The sequence below is a fragment of the Cutaneotrichosporon oleaginosum genome (genome assembly GCF_008065305.1).
Source record: "Cutaneotrichosporon oleaginosum strain ATCC 20508 chromosome Unknown ATCC20508_contig01, whole genome shotgun sequence".
NCBI lineage: Eukaryota > Fungi > Basidiomycota > Tremellomycetes > Trichosporonales > Trichosporonaceae > Cutaneotrichosporon > Cutaneotrichosporon oleaginosum.
Window position 1 is genome coordinate 1,229,130 of NW_027072170.1, and position 23,806 is coordinate 1,252,935.

General features: G+C 61.6%; 10 protein-coding genes across 10 annotated transcripts; 4 read left to right on the forward strand and 6 right to left on the reverse strand.

Moving 5' to 3' along the window:
- Positions 1 to 112: 112 nt before the first annotated feature.
- Positions 113 to 7,150, reverse strand: COLE_00505 (uncharacterized protein; the record flags this gene model as incomplete). The annotated part of the gene is made up of 20 exons (XM_018420860.2): positions 113 to 1,308; positions 1,341 to 1,438; positions 1,473 to 1,580; positions 1,616 to 1,645; positions 1,681 to 1,860; positions 1,897 to 2,220; positions 2,254 to 2,484; positions 2,519 to 2,884; positions 2,921 to 3,786; positions 3,821 to 4,074; positions 4,110 to 4,185; positions 4,229 to 4,360; positions 4,394 to 4,474; positions 4,507 to 4,760; positions 4,799 to 4,977; positions 5,012 to 5,195; positions 5,236 to 5,320; positions 5,355 to 6,090; positions 6,135 to 6,290; positions 6,324 to 7,150. 20 exons carry the CDS (start codon positions 7,148 to 7,150, stop codon positions 113 to 115), a joined length of 6,363 nt encoding a protein of 2,120 aa, XP_018278523.2.
- Positions 7,151 to 7,729: 579 nt separating this feature from the next.
- Positions 7,730 to 8,575, reverse strand: COLE_00506 (uncharacterized protein; the record flags this gene model as incomplete). Its single annotated transcript, XM_018423334.2, has 2 exons — positions 7,730 to 8,256; positions 8,335 to 8,575. The coding sequence occupies 2 exons, from the start codon at positions 8,573 to 8,575 to the stop codon at positions 7,730 to 7,732; spliced, it is 768 nt and encodes a 255-aa protein (XP_018278522.1).
- Positions 8,576 to 9,439: 864 nt separating this feature from the next.
- COLE_00507 (uncharacterized protein) lies at positions 9,440 to 9,928 on the reverse strand (the record flags this gene model as incomplete). The annotated part of the gene is made up of 1 exon (XM_018423333.2): positions 9,440 to 9,928. One exon carries the CDS (start codon positions 9,926 to 9,928, stop codon positions 9,440 to 9,442), a length of 489 nt encoding a protein of 162 aa, XP_018278521.1.
- A 2,042-nt stretch (positions 9,929 to 11,970) lies between these two features.
- Positions 11,971 to 13,340, forward strand: COLE_00508 (uncharacterized protein; the record flags this gene model as incomplete). The annotated part of the gene is made up of 3 exons (XM_018419263.2): positions 11,971 to 12,133; positions 12,172 to 12,535; positions 12,569 to 13,340. 3 exons carry the CDS (start codon positions 11,971 to 11,973, stop codon positions 13,338 to 13,340), a joined length of 1,299 nt encoding a protein of 432 aa, XP_018278520.1.
- An 838-nt stretch (positions 13,341 to 14,178) lies between these two features.
- On the forward strand, positions 14,179 to 14,796 carry COLE_00509 (uncharacterized protein; the record flags this gene model as incomplete). The annotated part of the gene is made up of 1 exon (XM_018420022.3): positions 14,179 to 14,796. One exon carries the CDS (start codon positions 14,179 to 14,181, stop codon positions 14,794 to 14,796), a length of 618 nt encoding a protein of 205 aa, XP_018278519.2.
- Positions 14,797 to 14,897: 101 nt separating this feature from the next.
- COLE_00510 (uncharacterized protein) lies at positions 14,898 to 16,247 on the reverse strand (the record flags this gene model as incomplete). Its single annotated transcript, XM_018423332.2, has 3 exons — positions 14,898 to 15,368; positions 15,463 to 15,826; positions 15,859 to 16,247. 3 exons carry the CDS (start codon positions 16,245 to 16,247, stop codon positions 14,898 to 14,900), a joined length of 1,224 nt encoding a protein of 407 aa, XP_018278518.1.
- Positions 16,248 to 16,459: 212 nt separating this feature from the next.
- COLE_00511 (uncharacterized protein) lies at positions 16,460 to 17,670 on the forward strand (the record flags this gene model as incomplete). Its single annotated transcript, XM_018423331.2, has 4 exons — positions 16,460 to 16,741; positions 16,992 to 17,134; positions 17,168 to 17,284; positions 17,319 to 17,670. 4 exons carry the CDS (start codon positions 16,460 to 16,462, stop codon positions 17,668 to 17,670), a joined length of 894 nt encoding a protein of 297 aa, XP_018278517.1.
- A 109-nt stretch (positions 17,671 to 17,779) lies between these two features.
- On the reverse strand, positions 17,780 to 17,977 carry COLE_00512 (uncharacterized protein; the record flags this gene model as incomplete). The annotated part of the gene is made up of 2 exons (XM_018423330.2): positions 17,780 to 17,833; positions 17,864 to 17,977. The coding sequence occupies 2 exons, from the start codon at positions 17,975 to 17,977 to the stop codon at positions 17,780 to 17,782; spliced, it is 168 nt and encodes a 55-aa protein (XP_018278516.1).
- Positions 17,978 to 18,278: 301 nt separating this feature from the next.
- On the reverse strand, positions 18,279 to 18,881 carry COLE_00513 (60S ribosomal protein eL18; the record flags this gene model as incomplete). Its single annotated transcript, XM_018423329.2, has 2 exons — positions 18,279 to 18,683; positions 18,717 to 18,881. 2 exons carry the CDS (start codon positions 18,879 to 18,881, stop codon positions 18,279 to 18,281), a joined length of 570 nt encoding a protein of 189 aa, XP_018278515.1.
- Positions 18,882 to 19,887: 1,006 nt separating this feature from the next.
- Positions 19,888 to 20,913, forward strand: COLE_00514 (uncharacterized protein; the record flags this gene model as incomplete). Its single annotated transcript, XM_018419994.2, has 1 exon — positions 19,888 to 20,913. The coding sequence occupies one exon, from the start codon at positions 19,888 to 19,890 to the stop codon at positions 20,911 to 20,913; it is 1,026 nt and encodes a 341-aa protein (XP_018278514.2).
- Positions 20,914 to 23,806: the final 2,893 nt, after the last annotated feature.

Genomic DNA, 23,806 nt, shown 5'->3' on the forward strand with positions numbered 1-23,806 from the left:
GCGCATCCGACATCATTGCTATAGTTGTACAACTGTGTGTCTATGAGAAACCAATGTCATGCCTACACGACTCGTACTCTCTTCGCGTCACTCTATCGTCTCGCGTCACGTCTCACCGGTCGTCCTCCTCCTCCACTGCCTCACGCATCATCTCGGCCCACTCGCTGCCCGCCATCGTCGCGAGCACGTCCTCGCTCGGCGGCTCGTCAAAGCTCGGCTCGCGCGAGTGCGTGTACGAGCTGTAGTTGGACAGCCGCTGCGACCCGCTCAGCGCGGTGCTATCTGCCGACCCGCGGCGCGACGGGTTGAGCGTGTTGTGCGACAGCTGGGATCCGTGCACAGACGGAGCGCCAGTCAGAGGCGCCATGCTTAGCGCGCCGAGCACCGTCCCGTGGTTGCTTGAGCTGCCGAGCGTGAAGTGGCTGTCGACACTGAGGCCGTCGAAGGGGTCGGCGTCGAGTGTGCCCGACCGGCTCGGCCCGGACGAGCTGGTGCCCTTCCTGCTCGGCCCAGATCCCTGTCTGACGGGCCGTGACGGGCTTGGCCCCGAGCCCTGCCGTGCCTGCGATCTGCTCGGCGTCGAAGGGGCAGAGCGAATGGGGCTTATTGGGGACGTGGGGCGGCTCGCGGGCGGCGTGTGTGTCGGCGTCCCCCATGGGCTGCGTGTCGGCTGCAGCGGTTCATCGGCCAGCGATGGGGCGCGAGGCGCATTGGGAGACGTAGTGTCGGGCAGCACAATGGCGGGAACGGCGCGGCCCGACTCGGCTGCCGCCGCGCGCACCTTCTCCTCGCAGTAAGTCAGGAATTTACGCCGCCAGTAGATAGTACGCAGAAGGCCACGGACACGATCGAGGTTGACGAGGTCGTCCACGCGCTCCATCTTGGCGCGGCGCACAAGAAGCTCGTCGATCTGTAGAGCGTCCTCGTCATTGATGAGGGTAGCCTGCGCGAGCATGAGCAGCATGTTGGTGAAGCTGATCCCGCGGCCGGGCTCCTCGGTGATCTTCGCTTCGTAGAACAGCCGCACGAATTGGCGTCGGCGCTTGCGCACCTGGTCGAAGTCGATCTGTGCGATTGTTGCGCGAAGCAAGCGAACATCCACCATATGCCCAGCGCTGCCCTGCACGTCCTTTGTCGCGCCCGGTGCCGGCGCACAAGTTTGGAGCAGATGGGGGACGCTGTACTCTGTTGGGTACAGGCGGACCTCGAAGACGCCGTTGAGCATCGAAAGGAAGCGCGCGCAGTCCTTGCGCTTGATGTAGCCCGTGCGCTCGACATCGATCAGAGCCCATGCCCGCTTGAACGAGCCTGAAGTCAGTGCGCTCCGCAGGGAGACTCACGCATCTGCTCGCGATCGAGCGTGGCGCTCCCTGGCATCTGGTAGACGTAGGAGAACGACTGCACCACCACACCTGTAAACATGTTCAGGAAGATGTACCTGTTGTCAGATAAATCTTCCGCCCACTGCTCACATGCTCAGAATGTTCCACGCGATGAACAGCGTGTAGGCCCACCCTTCGCTGCCGCAATCTGACTCCAGGTAGGTCCAGCCCTCGATACAGCGTGGAGACTGGACGGTGCTGTTGTCAGCGAAAGATCGGCACGTGAAGCTCACTAGTCGTGCATGTAGCCGTTCCATCCCTCGCTGCAGCGTTAGCTCCATCTGCCGCGTTCACTTACCCTGTCGACATGAAGGCCAGCATGACCAGCGCATTCGTGAACGTGTTGTAGTTTTGAAATCGTGATCCCGCATTTGGGCCTTGCCTGGTCATGCCAAAGACCTCGATGTAGACGATCGCGGCGAAAATGAACAGCACCGCCCACAGTAGGAACAGGTTGCCGATAGCGGGAAGACTCGCACTGGGTGTCAGTAGCAGTCGGCCCACAGAAGCTTACACCGAGGTCTTGAACAGCTGGTTGAGTGCATCGAGACGCTGCACGAGCTTGAGCGCGAATGCGACCAGGAACAGCTTCTGCACCTGCTTGCTCGCCTGGTTGCCCTCGATGCCGCTCGCACTGGCTTGTAGAGCAGGGATGGTAGTAGCGAAGCTACCTGTCACGACAAAGACGTCGAACAGATTCCACCCGTTTGAGCGGAAAGCTTTGAATCCCAAGCCGATGAAGCGCACGACGATGTCAACGGCGTACAGCACTGTCAGAATGAGGAAGGTGGTGTCCAGCTGCGTCTCGGACATGATGTTCTCCGAGTAGTCTTCGCACCTGCTGTCAGCGAGGTACCGTCTCGATATTCACATCAGGAGGAGAATGTGGACGCAGTAGACAAAGGTGAAGAAGCGCTGCCAGTAGCCGCGCTTGGTTGTCGCACGGTTGTAGCACCACAGCCGGAGTGGCGTGCTTGGCTTCTTCTTCGGGAGCTGGCTCGGCGTCTGCGCACGTATATACTTCTTGAGGTCAACCCATTGACGCTGTTCAGTAGTCAACAGGGCTGTGCCCGAGGTGATACTGAAGTTCTCGATGATGATCCTGCCGTCAGCCCGCGCAATCAACCAAAGCTTACGTCAAGAAGACAGTCAAGATGATGATGCCACCAAACAGGTTGAAAATGATGAAGAAGATCGAGTTCCACTGCTGCGCGTTCGTCTGCGGCTGCATATCTTTGCCAACGATGTTCATGGCCGACCCCATGACATCCGTCCAACCTTCCAGGGACACAATCTCGAATAGGATCAAGATCGACCTCCGGAAATCGTCAAAGGACCACTTGCTGCCGTCAAAGGTGGGGTTACCCCACGCCCTCGGCGCAAGGAACGCCAAACTTCCATCGACAGGCGCGTGGAGAAACTCGCCGATGCAGTCACTGCGTCCTCCAATGTTCTCGCCGCCGTCGTTGCAGCCGGCCATACGATTACGGAAGATGTTGAGGCTGACGGAGTTAGCTGGGACACCACACCCGACTTACCCCCACACGGCGAACGGGATAATGTAGAAGATCATGAGACAAGCGGCGTCCAGGATACGCACGAATCCGGCAAAGAACACCACGTAGAAGGTATCACGCAGACGGCTGAACAGCGTAATGAGCCGCAGCGCGCGGAACGCCTTGAGCGAGCGCGTGAAGCGATTCACACCGCCGATGATGACCAAGGACGTGACAGTGTTCGCCAGCAACGCCAGGAGGATAATGAAGTCGACAACGTTCCACAGCGAGTGAAGGTATGCGTTGGGCGTGAAGATAAAGCCATCGGCAATGATCTTTATCACGGCCTCCACGATGAACACGAGGGCCACGCCAGCCTCGCTGAAGTCGAACCAAGCGAGGGATGTCCCGTGCTCCATGTAGAAATTCCTGCGGTAGACTGGAGTGGCGATGGCTGCAATGACGATACTCGCAACGACACTGAGGAAGATCACGGTGGTGAAGAGGAAGTGCCACATCGGGCTATGCGGCTGACCAAAGATACGATGCCCATGGGATGATGGCACGAGGCGCTGACAGAACTTGCGCACAGGGTTTGTCTGCGAGAAGATGTACAGCGGCTTGTCATAGGTTGGGTGAGCCGAGATGAAGTCCGCTTCCTGGTTGCGCTTTTCGCGTAAGGCATCCTTGTGCTCATCAACCGAGATACCGGGATTGAGTGGCGGAAGGAGGTCCGTCAAACCGCGATCGTCGTCACTGTCATCGGCGTGGTCGAGACGCGCGGAGCGCCGGCGCATGTCGTGCGTCTCCTTCTTCTTGAATCGGCGGAGCGGGTTCACCTTTCCTTCCTCCGTAAAGCCCATGAGTCGCTTGATGGCCGCCTTGCCCGACGTCTCCTCGGGATCAACCTGCGAGTCAGCGTTAAGCGAAGCCGCATCTTACGTCTGCCGACCCGACGTCCTGCCCGATCGTTTGTTTCAATGGCAAAATGAGGTTCTGCGGCACTTCGGCGAGGCGGATCGCCTTGTGTCTACCTTTGATTCTATTGTACGGGTTCCACCTCTCGAAGAAGCTGGTGTGTCCAGACTCAGGCTCGGACCGGCGAATGAAGGCGTCAACCTGCTGCTTGCGTTTCTGTTCCTCGGCGACGGAGAAGTTTTCGTTGATAACCGCGATGAACATCTGCATCATGATGACTGGGATGAGCGAGCAATCATTGCAAAGGCCTTACAGTTGGCGAACATGAACCAGAGGAAGAGGAAGATGCACACGAACCAGCCCTGGCCCAAGCCCCATTCAGCTGCGACCTAGCTATGTCAGCGTGGCACACCTCGCGTTACTTCGACTTACAGCGGTGTAGAGTACTTGCGTCCAATTTTCTGTCGAGAAGATCTGGTACATGCCAACGAATGAGTTGAAGATCTGGGAGAAGTTGACCATATTATCGCCTTCTGGAATGTCGCCGCGGAGGAACTGGACAGCCTGGGGTCAGACGCAAGTCAGCTGCTAACGCACCATCAACGCGGCAAGCATGGTCATGAGGAATAGGAAAATGACCATGTTGAACAAACCGGTAAAACTACCGAAAACGTTGATCTGTCGTCAGCGCGGTTGTGCAAGGAACCCACCAGGAGAGGCTTCATCCGCGGAACCATGAGGATGACACGGTACCATCGCATCAGATGGAAAGCTGTCAACCACGAGTGATACGGGGAGCCTCGGACGGCCGGGATCAGCTCTGCGACGGCGCTGCCAACGGCGAGGAGCAGGTCGAAATCGTTCCGCTTGATTTTGAAGAAGGCACGCCAGTCTGGAACAAACGTCAAGAAGCGCAGCGCTATCTCGATAGGCCAGATGATGCCGAAAGCGAGACCCATGTGGCCTGCGATCAGCTGGTTCATACGCTCTGGGTACACTCACGCAGGATGGCCAAGTGCCGCGGGGACGTGTTCGCGGTCTTCGTGCCCTGAGAGATGACATCGACGAGGATGAGCAGGACCCAGAACGGCTCCGTCTTCTTGTATACCGTGAACAAGCGAGAGGGCTTTTTGGGCTTCCTCGTCGTGTCCTGAGCCCACTGTGGGGCGGCCAAAGCAGAGCTGGAGTGAGCAGAGCCTCGAATCAACGACGTACGCTTCACCACCAAAGGCCGACTTCTTTGTCTCCGCGCGGATGTCCTGGAACGTGTTGACAACCACAGCGACCAGCAGATTCATCAGCCAGAGGTTGAGTACCATGACAGCCACGATGAAGAAGAGGGCCGACGCTTGATAGTCCGTGTCCATAGTCTCGTACATCGTGTTCGTCCATGTGTTGACTGGCATCAGACGAGGAAGCGAGGAAGGTGGGCTACTTACCTCCTGCAATGATGAGGACCTGCACTAGCGACTTGAAGATGTTGTCAAAGCTCTTGGTGCCGTCTTCCAGGCTGACATCGCTGGTCTGATCGTCAACGCCCATTCCCAGTCGAACCTACCTTGCATATCTGGTCAAGAGGACAGATGAAGCCTTTAGGCGATTGTGACGAGGGTGTGCCATCCTGCCGGATGAAGGAGGTTGGACGAAGTGTATTTGGATCCAGAAACCCTCCGCAACTACCAAGCGTGATGTTCTGCTCTGGGTTGTTGGGATCGGTGAGGATGCAGGTGCGCCGCAGTGATCCGCGAAAGCTCTGCACACCGATGATGGAGAAGAGGGCGGCCGCGAACACGATCAGGAACGACACATTGAGGATGAGCGGTCCAGCTCGCTTGAGAGAGTGCAGAATAGTTGCAGTACCTGATGTGACGACGAGCAAGCGTGAAGTGCGCAGGGTGCTGAGCGCGCGGAACAAATAGAGGTGACGACTTTCAGTCACTTCCTTTCCCGTGACGGCAAGGATGAAAGAGATCCAGAACGAGACGATGGCGAGCATGTCGATGCGGTGCCATGAGTGGCGGAGGTATGGCCGGTTGTCTTTGACGAGGCTGCGCTGGTGTGTGACGGCCTCGTCGAAGGGCAGGAGCTGGCTTGTGTTGTTGCGGCTGACGACGGGCGTGGACGACTGTCGTGTCCTGTGCCAAGTCTCCTTGGTAGATGGCCTAGCCGCTGGATCGACGTCGGCTTTTGCCTTGAAGACGAGGAAGTCGCGCACCCTGTGCGAGAAGGCTGGAAGCGACGTTTCGGGGTCGGCGATCAGGCCAGTCACGATAATCCGGGCAAACATTTCGAGGCTGGTGTGTGAGCGTAGTAGTAGGTAGGGGTGACCAGCACTCACGTAAAGATGACGAAAAGAACGAACAGCGCATAGTCCTCCCAGCTGCGGAAGTAGCCACCTTGCTTGCTGCGGGGTTCGAACATGGGCGGGGCGGACTGGAGGATGAGAATGATAAAGTTGGCTATGATGAGCACGACGATGATGGGCTCGGTCAGGCTTGGGTCAGCGGCACCTGCGTCGGCGGCTCACGGGAAGAGGACGACGCGGTTCATGGCGCGGCGGATGGGATTGGAGGCGGAGAAGATGCCGAGGGTGCGCCCGCGCAGCCTCCCCGGCGGCGGTGGTGGTGGTGGTGGTGGTGGTGGTGGCGGGAGTGGCGGTGGATCTGGAGGAGTGGACGGCGCGCTGCTCATTTCGAGTGCGGGGAACTCTGCGCGCTCGTCGTTTGTCGAGAGGCGGGTGAGGCCCTCGTACCCCTCCTTCTCGGTGCCCATGATGTGTTGAACACGGATACTGGCGTTGCGGAGGGTTGTGGACACACGTCGTATTGTGGGACTGCGAGTGATGATGCCCAGGGGTCCGGCGCGCACTCTTCCCTCGCTGTCGTACGGGCGGGAAGGTCGTGCGCTTCCTCCTCCGACGCCTGTGCTTCCGCCGATCCCCGCCATCCCCATTCCAGGCCCTGGATGCGAGTGGGCGTGGGTGTTGGTGAGGTGCGCAGTGTCGTGCTCGTCGCTGTGCACGCTGCGGAGGCTGCCGGTGTCGCTGCTTGCGCGGGAAAGCGTCTCGCGCGAGTCGGCCCAGGGGAGGGGTGGGCGGCGGAGATCTTCTGTTGGACGATAGGCGGGGTGGAGGGGGTGGATCTCGCCGAGGTCCACCGAGTCTGGAGAGGGTGCTGGTGAGCGGATGGGGCCGGTTCGGGCTTGGGCAGCGCGCGGAGGGGGCGCGGGAAGAGTGTCGATGACATCGGCAAAGTCATCGCGAGTGGGGCGGGGGTGTGCGAGGGAAGGAGAGGGGGAGGGCGCCGCGGCCCCAGCCCTCGCCCTCGAAGAAGGCGAGGACGGCCGCGGCGGCATTGATGGATCTGTTTGCAGCTGGGGTGTGGAGCGGGGTGCGTTATTGGTGCATGGATGGGGAGGGAGGAAGCAGCGGCAGCGGCAAGCGGAGGGGAGAGGCGGGGGCTGTCACGAACAGCGAGGAGGTGCGGAGCGATGGTGAGGAGGAAGATGGTATTGATGAGGTCGAGAGGAAGATACGCGCCGGAGACGATGTCGTGCCTGGATATCAGGTGGAGGTGTAACCCTCAGTGCTGTGTGGCGTGGCGGAGTTGCTGGGACGCACACGCCTCGGCGCTTCGGGCGCGCGTCCTTGCTGACGCGAGTGATTTTCAGTGTGCATCCAGGCGTCTGATATGATTGCTGCTGAATACCTCGCGCATTTGTGTGTATGCTCTACAGCGTTGCAAAATGTTGAACGGTGATGAAGCGACGTGGCTGCCGTCGTGAGGCATAAGCATGCTAGCTAGGGTCACGCCGGTGGAGGTTGGCCAGCGCCACAGCCACTTCGTGCGGAACTGAATGCTCTCATCAAACCTATTCAAGTCTATATTCTTCGCTATTATTAACCGCAGCCATTCTCCTCGCTACTATGCCTCGCTAATACCCCAACACCGGCGCGCGATTCACCCACTGGTCCTGGTCCGGCATGCAGTGCTGCGCGATCCAGCGCCCCACGCTGGCTCTGGAGACCGAGTAGGCACTAAGGTCTTCCGCGGCGCGCACGGCGGCCGGGGCGCCGTCCGTAAGGAGGGCGGGGCGGACGAGTATGAGGTGTGGGAGGATGTTTTCGAGGGCGGGGTCGGCGGAGGTGTCGGCGGAACCGGAGATGGCCAAGATGGCGGGTAACGAAGGCGCGTCAAAGGCACTCGCCGCCCGTAAGAGGAGATACTCGAGCCCCTCTTTGTCCGCGTGCGGGCCGGACAGGAGCCACGGGTAGAGGATGCGCAGCGGGAGCGGCATGGTGCTGTGGTTTGTGCCGATGCCCATGCTTGAAATTGCGATTACGCGGGGGCGAGCCGAGAGGGGGATGCGAGAGAGCACGCGGAGGAGCGCGCGCGCGGCGTCGGTGCAGACTGTTGGGTTGTCGAGTTTGAAGCCGCGGAGCGTGAAGGATGGAGTGCCGCCTGGTGTTAGCGGGGGTGTGGGGAGTAGGCGGGAGGCGGGGGAAGAGGAAGTGGGAAGGAGAAGGGAGACTGACTCACCGATAGAAGTCAGCACCACCTCTGCGCTCTCGATCGCGCGCTCGACGTCTGCCTCGACTGTCGCGTCTCCCTGGACGAGTTTAACGCGACCATCCTTGACAGCGTCCATGACGGCGGCGTCGGCGTCGAATACATTAGGGTTGCGGAGAAGCAGCGTGATCCTCGCTGTGGGGAGGAGGTCATGTAGGACATGGTTGGCGATGCCTTTTGACGCGCCGAAGATTGCGATGTGGAATGACATGGGATAGCGGAGGGACTGGGGGATATGGAGAGATGCAGTGCGCTGCGCGCTATATAGACTTTAACACTGCCATGGCGACAAAGTACACCGTCGTGCAATCTGGCCGAGTAATTGCGAGGAACAATGCGACTGCCCACTTGTCGGAGCACTACTGCACAAATAGCATCGCCGACGGCCTTGACTGGTGGTCTCACTCAATCCGTGCTGCGGTAGGAACGTGTTTCGTCCATCCTCTCCTCCTACACCTGCTCTTTCTCAAGTAAGACTCAGTACTGATACTCATGCTGCCCGACGGCCAATGGCCTGGTGGAAATGGCAATACGTTCCTCCAGATGTACACCAGCTGAGACAATCATACACATATGTATCCTGCGCTACTGAGCATCCACATGTCCACATCAGCCACCCGCCACTCACCCACCCATCACCCCCTCTCCCAGATCCCGATAGCCAGTCGGTGACATACTTTGGTACAAAAGGCTCCGAGTCACGAGCTCCTACGTGGTAACAGTGTGCTAATAAAACAATGACGCGAGATCGACCCGCGGCGCCGCGGTGGGCTATGCTAGTTTTTGGGTGGTGGGTGGTGGGTGGTGGGATAGTAGTTTAGGTGATAGTCGCTCCAGCGGTGGTCGCGGACAGAGAGCGGGGGCATATGGCCATACGGGGATGTGCAGTGTGTGAGTGTGCGAGTGTGGCGGGCGGCATTTGGGCCGTGTGGGCCGTGCGCCGAGAGGGCAGGGGGTGGGAAGGTGGAACTGTGGACGTGCTCTTGTGTGGTGGGTGTGTGTGTGTGTGTGTGCAAAAGTCGAGGGAGGATAGACCGGGGCGAGCGTTCGCCCTAATAGTGATGCGGCCCACGGATTAATCAAGGTCCATCCGCTGAACGTCTTCGACCCAGCGCTCCTCGCCAACCTTTGGAGGTTCGTAGGCGCCCTGCTGCTCGTTGGCGCTCTGGCCAAACACGGGGCTGGATGGTGGTGCAGGGGGCATGTTGCGCGCAAGAGGAACGAAGAAGGCGTGGAAACCACGGGACCGCTCGACCTTGACTTCGAGGGAGACCTGGACGTTCTTGTGCTTGCCGGTGGTGCTGCTCATCTTCTTGGACTTTGAGCGAGGCTTGGAGGAGAAGGAGAGGGAGGGCTTGAGGCATGGGGGGTGGGGTGGGGATGGCGAGTTTCCGGCGCTGGAAGAGCTAGCGGTGGAGGGGAAAGTTGGGGAGGTGCCAGTGGATGAAGGGAGGAGTGGGGTTGAGTAGGAGGATGTGAAGGCGGGGCGGACAGGCTTTGGGTGGAAGAGGGTGGTGGACTCTTGGGGGGAGGATGAGGAGCAGAGGGGGGAGGAGTGGTACATGGTGGTGAGTGTGTTGAATGGGAGGAGGAGATTGAGGAGAGTGGTGATGAGAGTCAAGAGTGAAGAGTGGATGGTGGAGATGACAACAACTGTTGAGTGTGAGCGTGTTGTGTGGGAGGAGTTTGGGAGCGAGATGAGGGGAATGAGGGGGAATGTGTATTTCCCTCCAATTCGCAAATGAATCCAAGGCCTCACTGAGGGTCTCTGAGCGCCACCGAGCCACTGTGATGGCCAGTGGGGCGAGAATACATCTCTCTCCCTCTCTCTCTCTCATGGTATGTGGTGGCTTACATGTGTTAGCGAGATGATTGGGTTCCAAGTGGGGGGGAGTTTGCTGCGAGTGATCAGAGAGTGGACAGTGGCGATGAGTTGAGATGAGAGCGATGAGAGCGATGAGGGAGATGAATAGGAGGAGTGAGTCGGTCATGTTGAGAATGGGGTGAGGAGTCGACAAGGGCAAGCCTCAGGGAATGGATAGCCAGATACAGCTGGATTAACTCGTCCAGTGGAGGGATATACAGGGATTTCCGCTCTTCTCCAGGGCTCACAAGGGTTGGGGTGGTACTGTAGATTCTCCCTTCCCAGACTGGGGCGGAGGCAAATCCTCTTGTCTATCCCAGGCCGAGGCCGAGGCCGAGGGGGTAATCGCTCCCTCATTCAAGGAATTAGAGGGGTGCCGAAGCCCAACCACGGCCACCGCGGCCAACGTCGGCACTCTCCGAATCTGTCAAGTCCATGGCCAAAAGTCGCAACCTCGCTCAGTCAACGCTGTCTTCCCAACTTCCCAGAGCCTCGTGTTGCACTGCGCGTCCACCACCGAGCGTCGCAACTCACTCAGGAGCAGTCGCGAAGCGCAGGGCGGAATTTCGAACTCACCGCAACCAGCCTGAAGGAACCCAGAGCAACCCAGAACCCAAAGTGGCAGGCCATGGCAGGGGATGGATTAGGGCCTCACGTGTCGTGCATCTCTTTACTGCTATTCGCGCACGATGAAACGGCCATTGCCGGCGAGGCGGCATCGCTCCGCCTGCGCGTCAGCGCGCGTCAGCCACGCCGTCAGGAGTGCGGCGCTTGGACGCGCCGTCGTCCAATCGACGTAGCGACGCCGTCAATCACAGTGGGGGATGCGTGGCATGTTGCAGCGTTGGATGGCGGCCGCCGCCGTGGCATTTGACAGAAAAGAGATGAGTATGCCACGAGATCGAGATCGAGAAACGTCTCATTCCACAATCTTTCGTTTGGAATCTAGTCGTGCGCTCGTTACCTCGCTCGTTGGGATATCGGTCACTCTGCGTCCTTGGACGAGGCAATATCTCAGCGGATGAAACCCAGCAGCCGCAAAAATCCGAGCACACGTCAGCATCAGGCACAACAGACACGGGAACATTGGAAAGCTTCGATGTAATAATATTTGGCCTTCAGCAGGACAGATCACAATTCTCCGTGTGGGTTTGTGCCCACCATGAGCAGAATCACCATGTCACCACTCACTCAGTCGACGTTAGGCGGCCATGCAACCCTCCCTATAGATTCTTAGTACCACTCCGCAGAACCTGTGGATTCTCATTCCAAGATGGAACACGCCTATTTCCGGCGATACGTGTAGCTCCCCAGTTGGCCAGTTGGTCAGTTGGCCAGTTGGGTTGCGCAGAATATGGTGATGTGGCCACCCACGGTGATGATCACCTGATTACCCGTGAGGTCACGTGTTACAAGACAACAACCTCCTATCCATCCACGCGATAGGCACGTGGGCCTCACATTGCTTCCGTCGTGATCTTGCCACTCAGCGCACAAGAATGGATGGACTGGATGATCACACATCACCTGCTCCATTAACACTACCTCACACCTTGTCATTCTTTCCTCCTCATCGCTCCACGTCGCACCTTACGACTTGACCTTGATAGACGTACCTGCATCTGATTCCTTGGTTTCCAGCAGTGCGCGCCGGGAGCCAGTGACGCCGCGTGCCCGGTCTTCATCCACACCTCAGCACACCCCTTCCTCCTCCACACTCTCCCACCCTCTAGACACCCAACATGTCGACCGTCTTCTATCGGTGGGGCGCCGGCCGCGATGAGTCCCGCGTCAAGTTTGACGGCACGCACATCAGCGTCTTCGACTTCAAGCGCCAGATCATGCTGGACAACAACCTGGGCAACGGCAAGGACTTTGACCTGACGGTATTTGAGAATGGGGAAGGTGCGTTCTTCCTGCTCTCGCGGCACATCTGACGCCAGAATTGAAGGACGACGATAAGCAGATTGCGCGCTCGTCGACGCTGGTGGTGCGCCGCCGCCCCGCGATCATGAAGGGCCGCGGGACGGCGCAAAACTACATCGTCGGCACGGATGCGTCTGTGTCGCTCACCGGCGAACACCGCATCGAAGCGCATGCGCGGCAGGCGATGAAGGACCGGATGAACCGCGGCGCGATGGGGTCGGGCGGCACGTATGGGTCGTTGAGCAAGCGGTTCGACGGCAAGGACGAGAAGGAGGAGGGCGTCAAGGTCACGACGGGCAATGCGGACGAAGACGCGCGTATCCAGGCCATGCTGCAGCAGCAGACGGATACGTGGGAGGAGATGCAGGAGGACTTGAGCTCGTGAGTAGCTAAAATGGAGGGGGCTGACAGCAGGCTGCCGCGCTTCAACACGGGCGCTAATCGGCGACCATTGGGGCGGCCGGGCGGCGGCGGCGGCGGCGGCGGCGGTCCTGGCGGTGCGCAAGGCAAGTTCGACTACAGCGTTGCGCCGGATAAGGAGCCCCCCCTGGGATACATCTGCTACCGCTGTGGTCAGAAGGGTCACTGGATTCAAAACTGTCCGTCGAACGACGACCCTACTGCGCAGGACCGCAAGCGCTTCGTGCGCGTGACGGGTATTCCGCGCTCGTTCCTCAAAACCGTCGAGACACCGACGACGGGCGAGGGCTCCTCCGGCGGCGCGATGTTGACCGCGGACGGCGGCTTTGTGCGCGCCGTGCCGGACGCGCGGGCGTGGGAGAAGCAGGCGGCAGTCAAGACGCGCGCGAACGACGACTCGGAGGACAAGGACGCGCTTGACCCCGAGCTCGTGTGCCCGCTCTGCAAGAAGCTGCTGAACGAGGCCATGCGCGTTCCCTGTTGCCACACGGCATACTGCGAAGACTGCATCAACTCGCACTTGCTCGAGAACGACTTTGTGTGTCCGAGCTGCGAGAGCAAGATTGCGAGTTTGGACAAGTTGGAGCCGGACGACGATCTGCGCGAGCGCGCAAAGACTGTGCGCGAGGGCGAGAAGGAGAAGGTCAAGAGCGAGGAGGGGGAGAAGGTGGGTTTAGATTTGAACGAGCTGACGGAAGAACGACGAGTCGCCCGCCGGCGAGCAGGACGTGAGCGGCAAGAACCCTTTCAGCGGCCCGCTGCCTGACATGAACGCCATGGCAGAGTATCTCCAAGCGGTGAGTTGGTGTGTGTTCAAAGCTGACGGCACAGATGCTCGCGACACTGCGCAACCCGCTCGTTCCCCCTGCCGTCAAGACCCAGGTGCGCCAGCATGTCAAGGTGACCAATCACAACCTGCTGCAGATGCAGATGCTCGCTGCGCAGGGCATGCTGGGTGCTATGGGCATGGGGCCGATGGGCATGGGCATGGGCATGATGATGGGCAACGCGATGGCGAACCCCATGAACCCGATGGGCGGGATGATGGGGATGGGTGGCATGGGTGGGAACATGGGTGGCATGGGCGGCATGCAGGGCAACATGGGCAACATGCACGCTGGCAACATGGGCCACGCCGGCAACATGAACAACCAGGGCATGCACGGCGGCATGCACGGCAACATGGGCATGGGCGGGCGGGGGCGAGGCGGCTTCCGCGGCGGGATGCGAGGGCGGGGCTTTGCTCGCGGCGGGATGCGTGTCAACTCGGGAAAGCGGCCAGCGGAAGATGCGGCGGGGGGCATGGAGAAGATGCAACGTGTGATGTAGTGTATCCATAGAAGATGAATGGGTGTACAGTACGAGCCCAGCGATCGGAGGCTGCAGAGGGATTGCTAGACGTTGCATTGAGTAATAAGTCAGCAAGACAGAGGGAATCCAGCATTCGACAACATTCTTGCCGGCCGGCGGCACTGGCTGACCAAGCGCCAAGGTGACATCACCCCGAATTTCGCTCAGCCATCAACATCTTTGCAGTTCACCACAACTCGACAACTGACGCTCCCCACAACCGACTCCGCCGGTGCCTACTCTCTTCTATCACAATGACGACCGACCCCTCCCCCTCCTCGGCCCCCTCCTCGACCCCCCAACCCCAGCGCACAACGAAAGATACACACCCCAACCTGCCCCCCGGCCTCATCCTCGGGCCGGACGGCAAGCCCTGCAAAGTCTGCAATAGCTGGCAAGACTGGGCGAAGATGAAAGTCGTCAAAAAGTCTTCTTCTTCTTCTTCTTCCTCCTCCTCCTCCGATCCCATGGCGATGATGGCCGCCATGGCCGGCGCCGCCTCCAAGCGCGCCGACCGCGACCGCTCCGCCTGTCCCCCCGACACGGCAGACCTCGGCCGCGCAACCTGGACCTTCTTGCACACCACCGCCGCGTACTACCCCCTCACGGCCAGTGCCGCGCAGCAGGACCGCATGCGCGGCCTCCTCGCGGCCCTGCCGGCGCTGTATCCGTGCGCGCCGTGCGCGGCCGACTTTGGCGCCGACGTCGATGCGCACCCGCCCGACGTGAGCGGGCGCGAGGGACTCAGCCGGTGGTTGTGCGAGCGGCATAATGAGGTGAACCGCAAGCTGGGCAAGCGCGAGTGGGCGTGTGATTGGAAGACGATGGATGCGCGGTGGAAGGACGGGCCGGCGGACGGGCGGTGCGACTAGACGATCAGACGGTATGCATCTCTTCTCGCAGACGGGTCATCCATCCCTCGCACAACACGCTCTATCATGGCATATTCACAACTAATCTACATGGTTTCGCACTACTTGTCCGCCTTGGTCTCCTTGGCCTTGGCTTTGGCCTTTCCCCCCAGCGAGCCCAACAAAACAACACCGCCAACAAGCCCCGCAAGGATCCACGCGCCGCTCCGCTCCTCCGCGCTCAGCGGCTTGCTGTTGGCCTTGTACGTCGCGCCCTCCTCTTCGGGCAGCTTGATGGGGTTCTCGACAGGAATGCCGCTCAGCTCGAGGATCTCGCTCGTCGCCTCCTTGGCCGCCTGGATCTGCTCCTGCGCCTTGCTGATCACCTGCGCGGTAATGTCGTCGCCGACCATGCCGTCCGACGCGACCGCACTCCCGTCGTCAGACACCTTGGTCGTGCCATGCACGGGCCCGCCGTCGGGGTGCGTCGCGGCCGACGCAACCGTCACGACCTTGGGCAGGCCAAAGTCCTCGTCCACGTCGTCGGGGAGCGGTCTCGTCGCCGTCGACGTGATCGTGTGCGGCAGCGTGGGCTGTGGTCAGCCGGACGGAATCGGAACGCCCCAGCTCAGGCACGAATCGCCTCGAACGATCCCAAGCTCCACCCACTCCCACTGCACAACTCACAATCACCTGCGGCGGCTCCCGCTCCGGCTTCGGGTCGGGGAAGTAGATCGTGAACGCGTCCGACGCCATCGGCTTGCGCACGGGCAGGCCGGGCGCCGACGTCTTCTCCGCCGCCGTCGGCTCGCTCACGGGCACTTCGGCGGCGGGCGCGTTGACGGGGAGATCCGACGTCGTGATGACGGGCTTGACGACGTCGTCGCGCGCGACGGGCACGGCGACGCGCGCCGGCGCGCTCGGCGTAGCGTATGCGCGCGAGCGCTGCGCGCGCGCCTTCGCCTCGGCGCGCAGCACCCGCGACACGGGCGGCACGGGGGGCGCGAGGCCCGTCGTGTCGGCGCTTTCGAGGCGCGAAATCAGCGTCGCCCTGGCGTCAGCGTGCGGCGCCACAACACCCACTTGTTGCCCGTTTGGCTGAGGCCGCGCTTCTTCAGCTCAGCTTTGAGGGTCACGACCGTCTCGCCCTTCCAGTGCCGCTGGGTGTTGAGGAGGACGACCGAGCCGAGGGACTTGCTCTGCTCGCGCGGCGAGATCGTGGCTTTGGCGGCGGCGGCGGAGGCCGTCACGCCCGCAGTGTTGCGCGGCGCCGGGGGCGGAGTTTGGGTGTGGAGCTGCGCTTGCGCGCGCAGGGCGCCGGCCGAGAGTCGGCGGCGGAGCATGGTGCGGCGGAGAGAGAGAATGGTGGCGAGGAGAGGACCAGCGTGCTGGTCGTGTTTTGTGAGTGAGAGTGGTGGATCACGAGGACCGAGATGAATTGAGAGAGTTTGCGGATGACGTTTGGAGCGCATCGGATGAGAACTCGGCCAGCCACCCCATCGCAAACTCGGGCTTTCCACTGGAGTGTCACGTGACGCCACGTGTTGATCGCTGGCCCCACTCTACCTCCACTCCGCGTCCCGAGGCACGGCACACGTCCCGGTAATGTTGGAAGATTCATCCCCTCCAGCTTCCAGCACTTGGCGTTCGTCTCCCCGTCTTGTCCTCTACTCCACACACACCGATGGGCAAGAAGTCAAAGCCACCACCTATCAAGACCGAGCTGGTCGCGCCTGCGCCCGACAGTGGCGAGGTGCGCGATGCTACGCGGGCGCTCCTCTGGCCCATCTCGGCCGTCCTCCACTCCCTCCACGCCCTCCTCACCACCCTCCTCCTCTCCGTCATCGCGCTCGGCCCGATGCCCACCCACATCGGGTTTGTGATGGACGGAAATCGGCGATATGCGCGGAGCCATGGGCAGCGGATTGCGCGTGGGCACGAGAAGGGCAGCGAGTCGCTCAAGCGGGTGAGTGTTGTGGGAGGGTAAGGGTGCGAGGCAGGAGGTGTGGCGCAACGCAGCATGCTTCGACGCGGGCGGGCGTGTGTCACGGGCAAGCTGCGTGTCAAGTTTTGGACGCTCGGCGTTGTTGACTGAGCTGACGGCGTCGACGTGCTTGACGTGGAGGTGTGCTTGGCACCTTCCGCAGTCTCGATCTCTGCACGCGGGTATCATCGCCGTCCAGCCCGGACTCACTCCCGGCAACAACTGACGCCAGACTCTCCGAATATGCTTGCGGCTCCGCATCCCCGTCGTGTCAGTGTATGCGTTTGCTATCGACAACTTCCGCCGCTCCCCAGAAGAAGTGGACGCGCTGATGCGCCTGGCGACCGAGTCGCTGGCCGAGATCTGCCGCGAGGAGTACGCAGCGCGGTGGGGGAGGGCTGACGACAGTGGCTTCTTGCAACAACACGGCATCCGCCTGCGCTGCATCGGGCGCATGGAACTGCTCAAACCCGACATGCAGAAGGCGCTGCAGGCAATGGAAGCCGCGACGGCCAGCAACAGAAAGTAAGCATCTCACGCGACCGAGGTCTAACAACAGTGGCGTGCTGAACGTGTGCGGTCCCTACGCTTCGCGCGACGAGATCACGACGGCCGTGCGCGACACGCTGTCCTCTGATAATCCCAAAGCCGTCACGCCCGCCACCCTCTTCGCGCGTCTGCAGTCGGTCGCGGCGGCCGAGGATATTGCGGCGGGCGCGGGCGCGCTCGACATCCTCGTCCGCACCAGCGACACCAAGCGCCTCTCCGACTTTATGCTCTGGCAGGCGGACCGCGGCACGCAGGTGCACTTTGTCAAGACGTACTGGCCAGATTTCGGGCTCACGGACCTCCTCCCCATCCTACTAGGATGGCAGCAGCGTGCGTGGCTGCGGGGGATGCAAGGGGTGTAGACATGCATGTTGTGAGATATAGTGCGATGAGGTGGCCACAAGCGAAGCGATGAGTCCTAGTGTTCTGGCGAGAGTCCTTTGCAGCGGTGCGACAGCGTACAGTGAAGCGCTATGTCTTGGGATACGCCGCCTCGACGTCGGGCTGTGCCTCGCGCGCCCTCGTCTGCGTCAGCCTGAGCATCCGCGCACTCACAAGCACCCAAGTACACCCCAGCACGGCGGCCGCGACGATGGCGAACTCGAGCGGCGCGACGCTCACGGGCGCACGGGTATGCGCTGGCGTAGCGGCGAGGATGGTGAGAATCATCGTGGGTGGGGAAGAGCGAGACTGCAGCAGGCTATTTGTACATCAGATGGGGAGCCGAGAAATGGGACCGGGCGTGGAACATGCGGAAAGCAATGCGCCAGCTCCTCGGTTCCCGCCCGTCCTCGATCTGACAGCAGACATTCCGCGGGCCAGTCGGATCCAGAGTCGCCTCCCGCAATCCTCCGCCATCTCTCCGTCTCCTGTCCTCGCGCCCGTCCCCATTGCGCACTTGCCACTAATATTACACTCTCCATGTGCAGAGAATCGTACATCCCGTACAGAACCACCAAGCTCAAGCCAATTACTTGTGGCTCGACTTGATCTTGAAGCCACGCGAGGCACGGCGACCACGGGCCTTCTCGAACTTGCGGCCCTTGGACTGGATGTAGGGACGGCCGCCCTTGAGGGGGCCACCGAAGTGGGCGACGGCGGCGCGGAAGCGCGAGCCGCGGAGGAGGACGGTGTTCGAGCCGGTGGGGGCACGGAGCGCGAGCTGGTCAAGGGTAAGGGCCTCACCGCCGGCGGCGACGATGCGGGCCTTGGCCGAGGCCGAGAAGCCGAGGGCGGCGACCGAGAGCTTGGGCACGGTGGGCATGCGCTCGTCGTCGAGGACACGGCCGACGATGACGACAGTCTTCGAGTTGTCGGGGTTCGAGCCGCGGGTCTCCTTGACAATGCGCGAGAGCGAGATGGGGGGACGGTTGATCTGGCGTCAGCTACAACAAGCGCTGAAACACACCTTGCTCATAAAGAGACGCTTAAGCACGACCTTGTTGAAGCGCGACTCGGTGCGGCGCGCAAGGAAGCGGTAAAGCTTGACAAGAAGGAGGAGGTACGGGTCCTCGGACTTGGGGGCCTGGCGGGCGCCCTTCTTGACGTGGTGGCGGCGGATGTCGATACCCATTTCGGCTGTCGTCAGCATGCGGGGATTGCGAACGGCAAGCCGCCCTCGCCGTCTGAGACGACTCTGTTCCACCGCTTCTCTTGGCCGCGCCGTCCCTCTGGCGGACCTGCTTGCTCTCGCAAGCAGCCCGCGACTCTACGAGCCCGCGTGATCGCGCAGAGTGAACTGTGTCCGCCGAGGTTGCCCAACGGCTCATGACACGGTCGGGCCTGCGTCCCTCCGCCAGCGCAGACGCTTGCGCTCGCGCTCACGGCCCGCCTCACACAGGGACGCAAGTCGAGGGCTGCGCCCTCGGCCACGAAGGCGCTCCGACGATTCGACCGTTCCGGACGCCGCGGCCACGGCTTCGCAGGGGCACGCTGAGCGTGCTCACCTTTTTTTGGTGGTGGTTCTTGGTGGGACGAGGAGGACGATGGCGAGGTCGCATGCATCGCCGGCGGAGGGGGAGCAGGCAGCCAGGGCGGAACCCGTGGTCGGCGTTAAAATTTGAGGCTCGGGGATATGCCACGTGGTGAACACAAAAGTTGCGATTTTGGCGCTGCGGTATGTGGTCCGTGTCCACCGGCCGACCTGGGCGGGCGAACTGGCGGCGACGCCACTCCGCACGTTAGCATGCACGACGTGAGACACGACTGAGAATGGGCCCGAGCGTGCGAAGGAGCAAAGGGCGAGCAGATGGCGGGTTGTGCGGTGGGAGTCGACAGCGTGCAACAGCATTGGACAGTGGACATTGTGCATGTACGCTTGGGCCGTTGCTCATGTCTGTACTCACAGCCAGTCACCCACCCTACATCCTCCCACGAGACTGACTTCTTTCTCCCACCTCCGTCGCACCCTCCTGATAAACATCAACAACAACACCTTCCGCAAATCCACCTCCTCTCTCTGTCTCTTGGTATCCTATCCTACAGCAACTCTCTCCAGCTACGGCTAGCTCAGCATGCGCTTCCTCCTGCTGGCGCTGGCGCTGGCCGCGTCGCACGCCACGCTCGTGCTTGCATACTCTATGGTTCCTCGGTACGCTGGGTTCTCGCTTCAGAGCTTGCTAACAAACAGCTGGGGTGCGGCTGTCGCGGTACTCCCCCACCCCCCGACCGTCGTCATCCAAGGCGGCAAGACCGACGCCTCTGGCGAACATTCGTACTCTTCAGCCCCCAACAGCGGCGACACCATCATCCTCCCCCTTTCGAAGACCTTCCCCGCCTCTTCTCCCCCATACCAACTCCTCACTCCCGGTCCCACTTACGCATGGCACTGCCTCGCCCCTCTCTTTAGCAAGGACGGGGCATGGACGCTCCTCTCCTTTGGTGGCCACGGCGGATGGTCTTCGCCCGCCAACGACGCCCGCTCCGCCTGGCTCCTTACTCCGAATCCCTCCACTGGCACAGCGAACTACACTCAGCCCGAGGAGGGATGGGGCGGACAGCCCACCCGCCGTGTGAGGCACGCCTGCGCCGCTCCAGTCACTGGTGGCAAGGTATTCATCACAGGTGGACAGGAGCCCGACTTCAGAGAGACGTTTGCGCACACTTTTGTCTTCGACCCTGCGAGCATGAGATTTACAGGTCTCGCCCCGCTTCCAGTGGCCATGTACGGCCACTCGTCCGTCCTTCTGGCCAATGGGACTCTGTTGGTCATCGGCGGCATGACGTCTCGCGCCGGTGCCACCGCTTTGCAGCCTCTCGACATCGTATACGCCCTCGACACGACCACCAGAGCCCCCGCCTGGACGAGCGTGAGGGTCCCAAACCCTCCCAAGGCGCGTCATGGAGCCTCGGCTATTCTCAACAATGACGGCTCGGTGTTCATCTTCGGCGGCGCAGATGTCGAGGGCAAGCCCCTCAATGACGGCTGGATACTCGACCCAGAGCATCTTAGCTGGACGCAGACGTTCAATGGTGGGAGCGGTGAGTTTTTGGTGAAGCCTAAACTGATCCCAGTTGTCCCAGGTAGACAGGCTCAGATGGGCGCGACTGCCGGTGGCGGCCAGGTGATCGTTGTCGGCGGTGAGAGTGTGGTGGGGTGTATCTGACAGCAGGGTATGGCGCAAGTGCGCCAGTCCGCCCCGACACTCTCATCATCAACTCGAAGGCTGCTGCTGTCGGGACGCAGGGCTCGGGCTCTGGGACAGACACGACACCAGTGGGGAACAGCGCTGCTGGGTCCAACTCCGACACGTCAGCTGGCACAGGAGGCGATGACGCGGGAGTGGAAAGTGACACTGCCGCCGGAAGTGACCACGAAGATGGCAGCAACACGCCTCCCACTAGTGTCATCAACGGCTCTTCTGACCAAGAAACACCTCCCAGCTCCACGCCGACCTCAACTGCCACCGATCCCAGCCCCGGTTCTGACACGCCGGCCAGCAATACCCTTCCCGAGTACTCCCCCGCTCCCATCACGAACAACCCTGCAAACGATGCTCCGGGTGGGTATCCCAACTCAGCCGACGGAAACCATCCATCGACATTAACGGCAGGCACAGGGGTGGTGGCGCCGACGCCAACAACAACAGAAATCTCTCAACCCATAGGCGCAGCACCTAGTGTTAAACCACTCACGCTCGGATTAACTGTGGGCCTGCTCGGTGGCATGCTATTCATCGGCCTAGGGGCCCTGCTGTGGTGGTGTCTCCGCCGCCGCCGAGAGAAGGAGGAGGAGCAGCTCAGCCTTATCCAAGACGACATGGAGAAGGGCGCCTGGGAGAAGGAGGCCATGTTCAACACGCGCGACGCTCCTCCACCACAACGCCAGAAGTCGATCCTTCAGCGTTTCGGCTCCAAGATGTGGCGGGGGCAGGAGTACACTCGCGTGGGCCGCCGCCGCGAGGCGACCATCATCCCGGCCATGACCCGCGACCACTTCCAACCCGACACGCCGCTCCCGTTCTCAACAAACCCCCTTCCGCACCCACCTAAGCCCTACCACCCTGATGATATCGTCTTCGGTTCCGAGGGAGACCTGGGCGTGCGCGAAGGCGTCCCTAGCTGCTTCACTCGGGGGCCCAGAGGCAGTGCCGCCGTCGTCGCTGGTGCCGTGACCAGCCTCGCATCGCGACCTAGCAACAGACGCCAGCAGACGGCCGAACTGAGCAATATCACGCCGTTCCCCTACACCACGCCTCCTGTGTTGCCAAAAGAACGGTCCAAGGAGAGCTTTGGGGATTTGTATGAGTCAGACGCCCACTTCTCAGACGCTTACGATGCCGACGAGAGCTCGGCGGGACACCGGATGCTCGGTGATCGACCTGTGCCCAGCACTATCACAGCCACCCTCGCCCCGCCAGCTGTCTACCCTCCGCTGAGCGCCCACAGCTCGCTCTCGTCTGCGCGGAGTGCAGTTGCCCTCGCCTCCACATCGGAGGCGGCGAGGGGCGTCCCAGCCGTCGCGCAGTTGGTTGGTCTTGGTGTCAGCTCCGGCCCCGCTCGCTCAACGTCGAAGCGCTTTTCAGCACGCAAGGACACGGCGCCATGGGAGGCGTGGGACCCTCGTAGCGACACTGAGTCTAGCGCATACCACTTCCCCATTCCGCCCCCAAAGATGGGCACAACTGTTTACGACCCGCAGGGCACGCGCCTTGACTCTGCCATTCATGCTCGCACTTACTCTGACCCATTTGCGGACAGCGAGGATGATGCCCCGCTCTTGTCCCCGCCCAAGCCGTCTCCGGTCCGATCGCCGAGGGCACTTCCGGTCCCTCCACAGTCGACCGTGTCTCCGAAGCCACTACCCCTGCCCCCGATCAACTACATCAGGCCTCAGCCCGTGTCTGTCAAGACGGTGCCGAGTGCCAGAGACTCGTCCCAGGACGCCGAGAGAGTAATCGCACGCCCTAAGCTGCCGCCAGCTCCGCTTTCGCCTCGACTTCCGCCTCCCCCCAAGCCACCACAATTCGCTGCTGTCCAGCTCGGCGCTGAGCTCGAGGCACATCGCTGCAGCGCGGTGGGCAGCATGCGCAGCGCTGCATCACACTCGAGTGTATTCGCCGCGCTGAGCTCAGCCGATCTAGACCTCTCCTTTGACTTCACCCCCCCGGTCGTGGAGTCTCGACGCCCATCTCCACCAGCCTCGCCGTCGCCGAGCTCGCGCGCCCTGCCGCCCACTCCTCATTTCCAAGTCTCGCAGCTCACAGGTCCTGTCGAGGACGAGCCGCTCCTTGACACTCTTCCGCCCCCCGCGCTTTTGTTTAGTTCGCCGCGCCAAGTGAACTCTGAAAAGGAGCTGCCCCCATGGCCCGAGTCGCTCCCACCTGTCTCCAGCTCACAAGTCCCACCCCGCATTTCAACGTCGCCACCGCGCACTGACTCGCCCCCTGCAGTCACCGCCCCGCTGCGCGTGCGGAGCCGGTCCCGTCCCACTCCAGGGTACCACAGCGACATGGCGAGCCGCAGCTCCAGTGGGGTAAGCGCCGTACCCGGAAGCTCAAGCGAGGCCACACCGGGCAGCTCAAGTGAGGCCATATCAGGAAGCTCCAACGAGACGACCGCAGTATTTGGGAGCACGCGCGTCGTTAGCCCCTCGGAGTCCGATGTCCCGAGCCTGGCGGCTCTCGACCGCGTCCTCGACTGTCTTTCGCCCTCCACCACCGGCGCGAGCGGCACAAGTAATGCCAGTCTCGAGCGATTCAAACGTGCCTTTCCTCCGCTCTCGCCCGTCTGCACGGGAGCTAGCACAGGCTCCGCCGCGGGAGCAGGAAAAGCGCAGGTTGCACCGTCACCACTGCCGTCTCCAGCGCCGGTCCTGTCCGTATCTACCAGATCTGGAGGAGGCAAACAGCCGCTCACACCGTCCCGGGCCGCGACACTGCCCCCGCCCCGACCCGCTCACACAGCGCCGACTACGCCAGTCCGCCAGCCTGTGCGGCAGGGAAGCCTGGCAAGCTTCCCGAGCAAGGCGTCTCTCCGCCCAGGGCAGGAGGGATATGT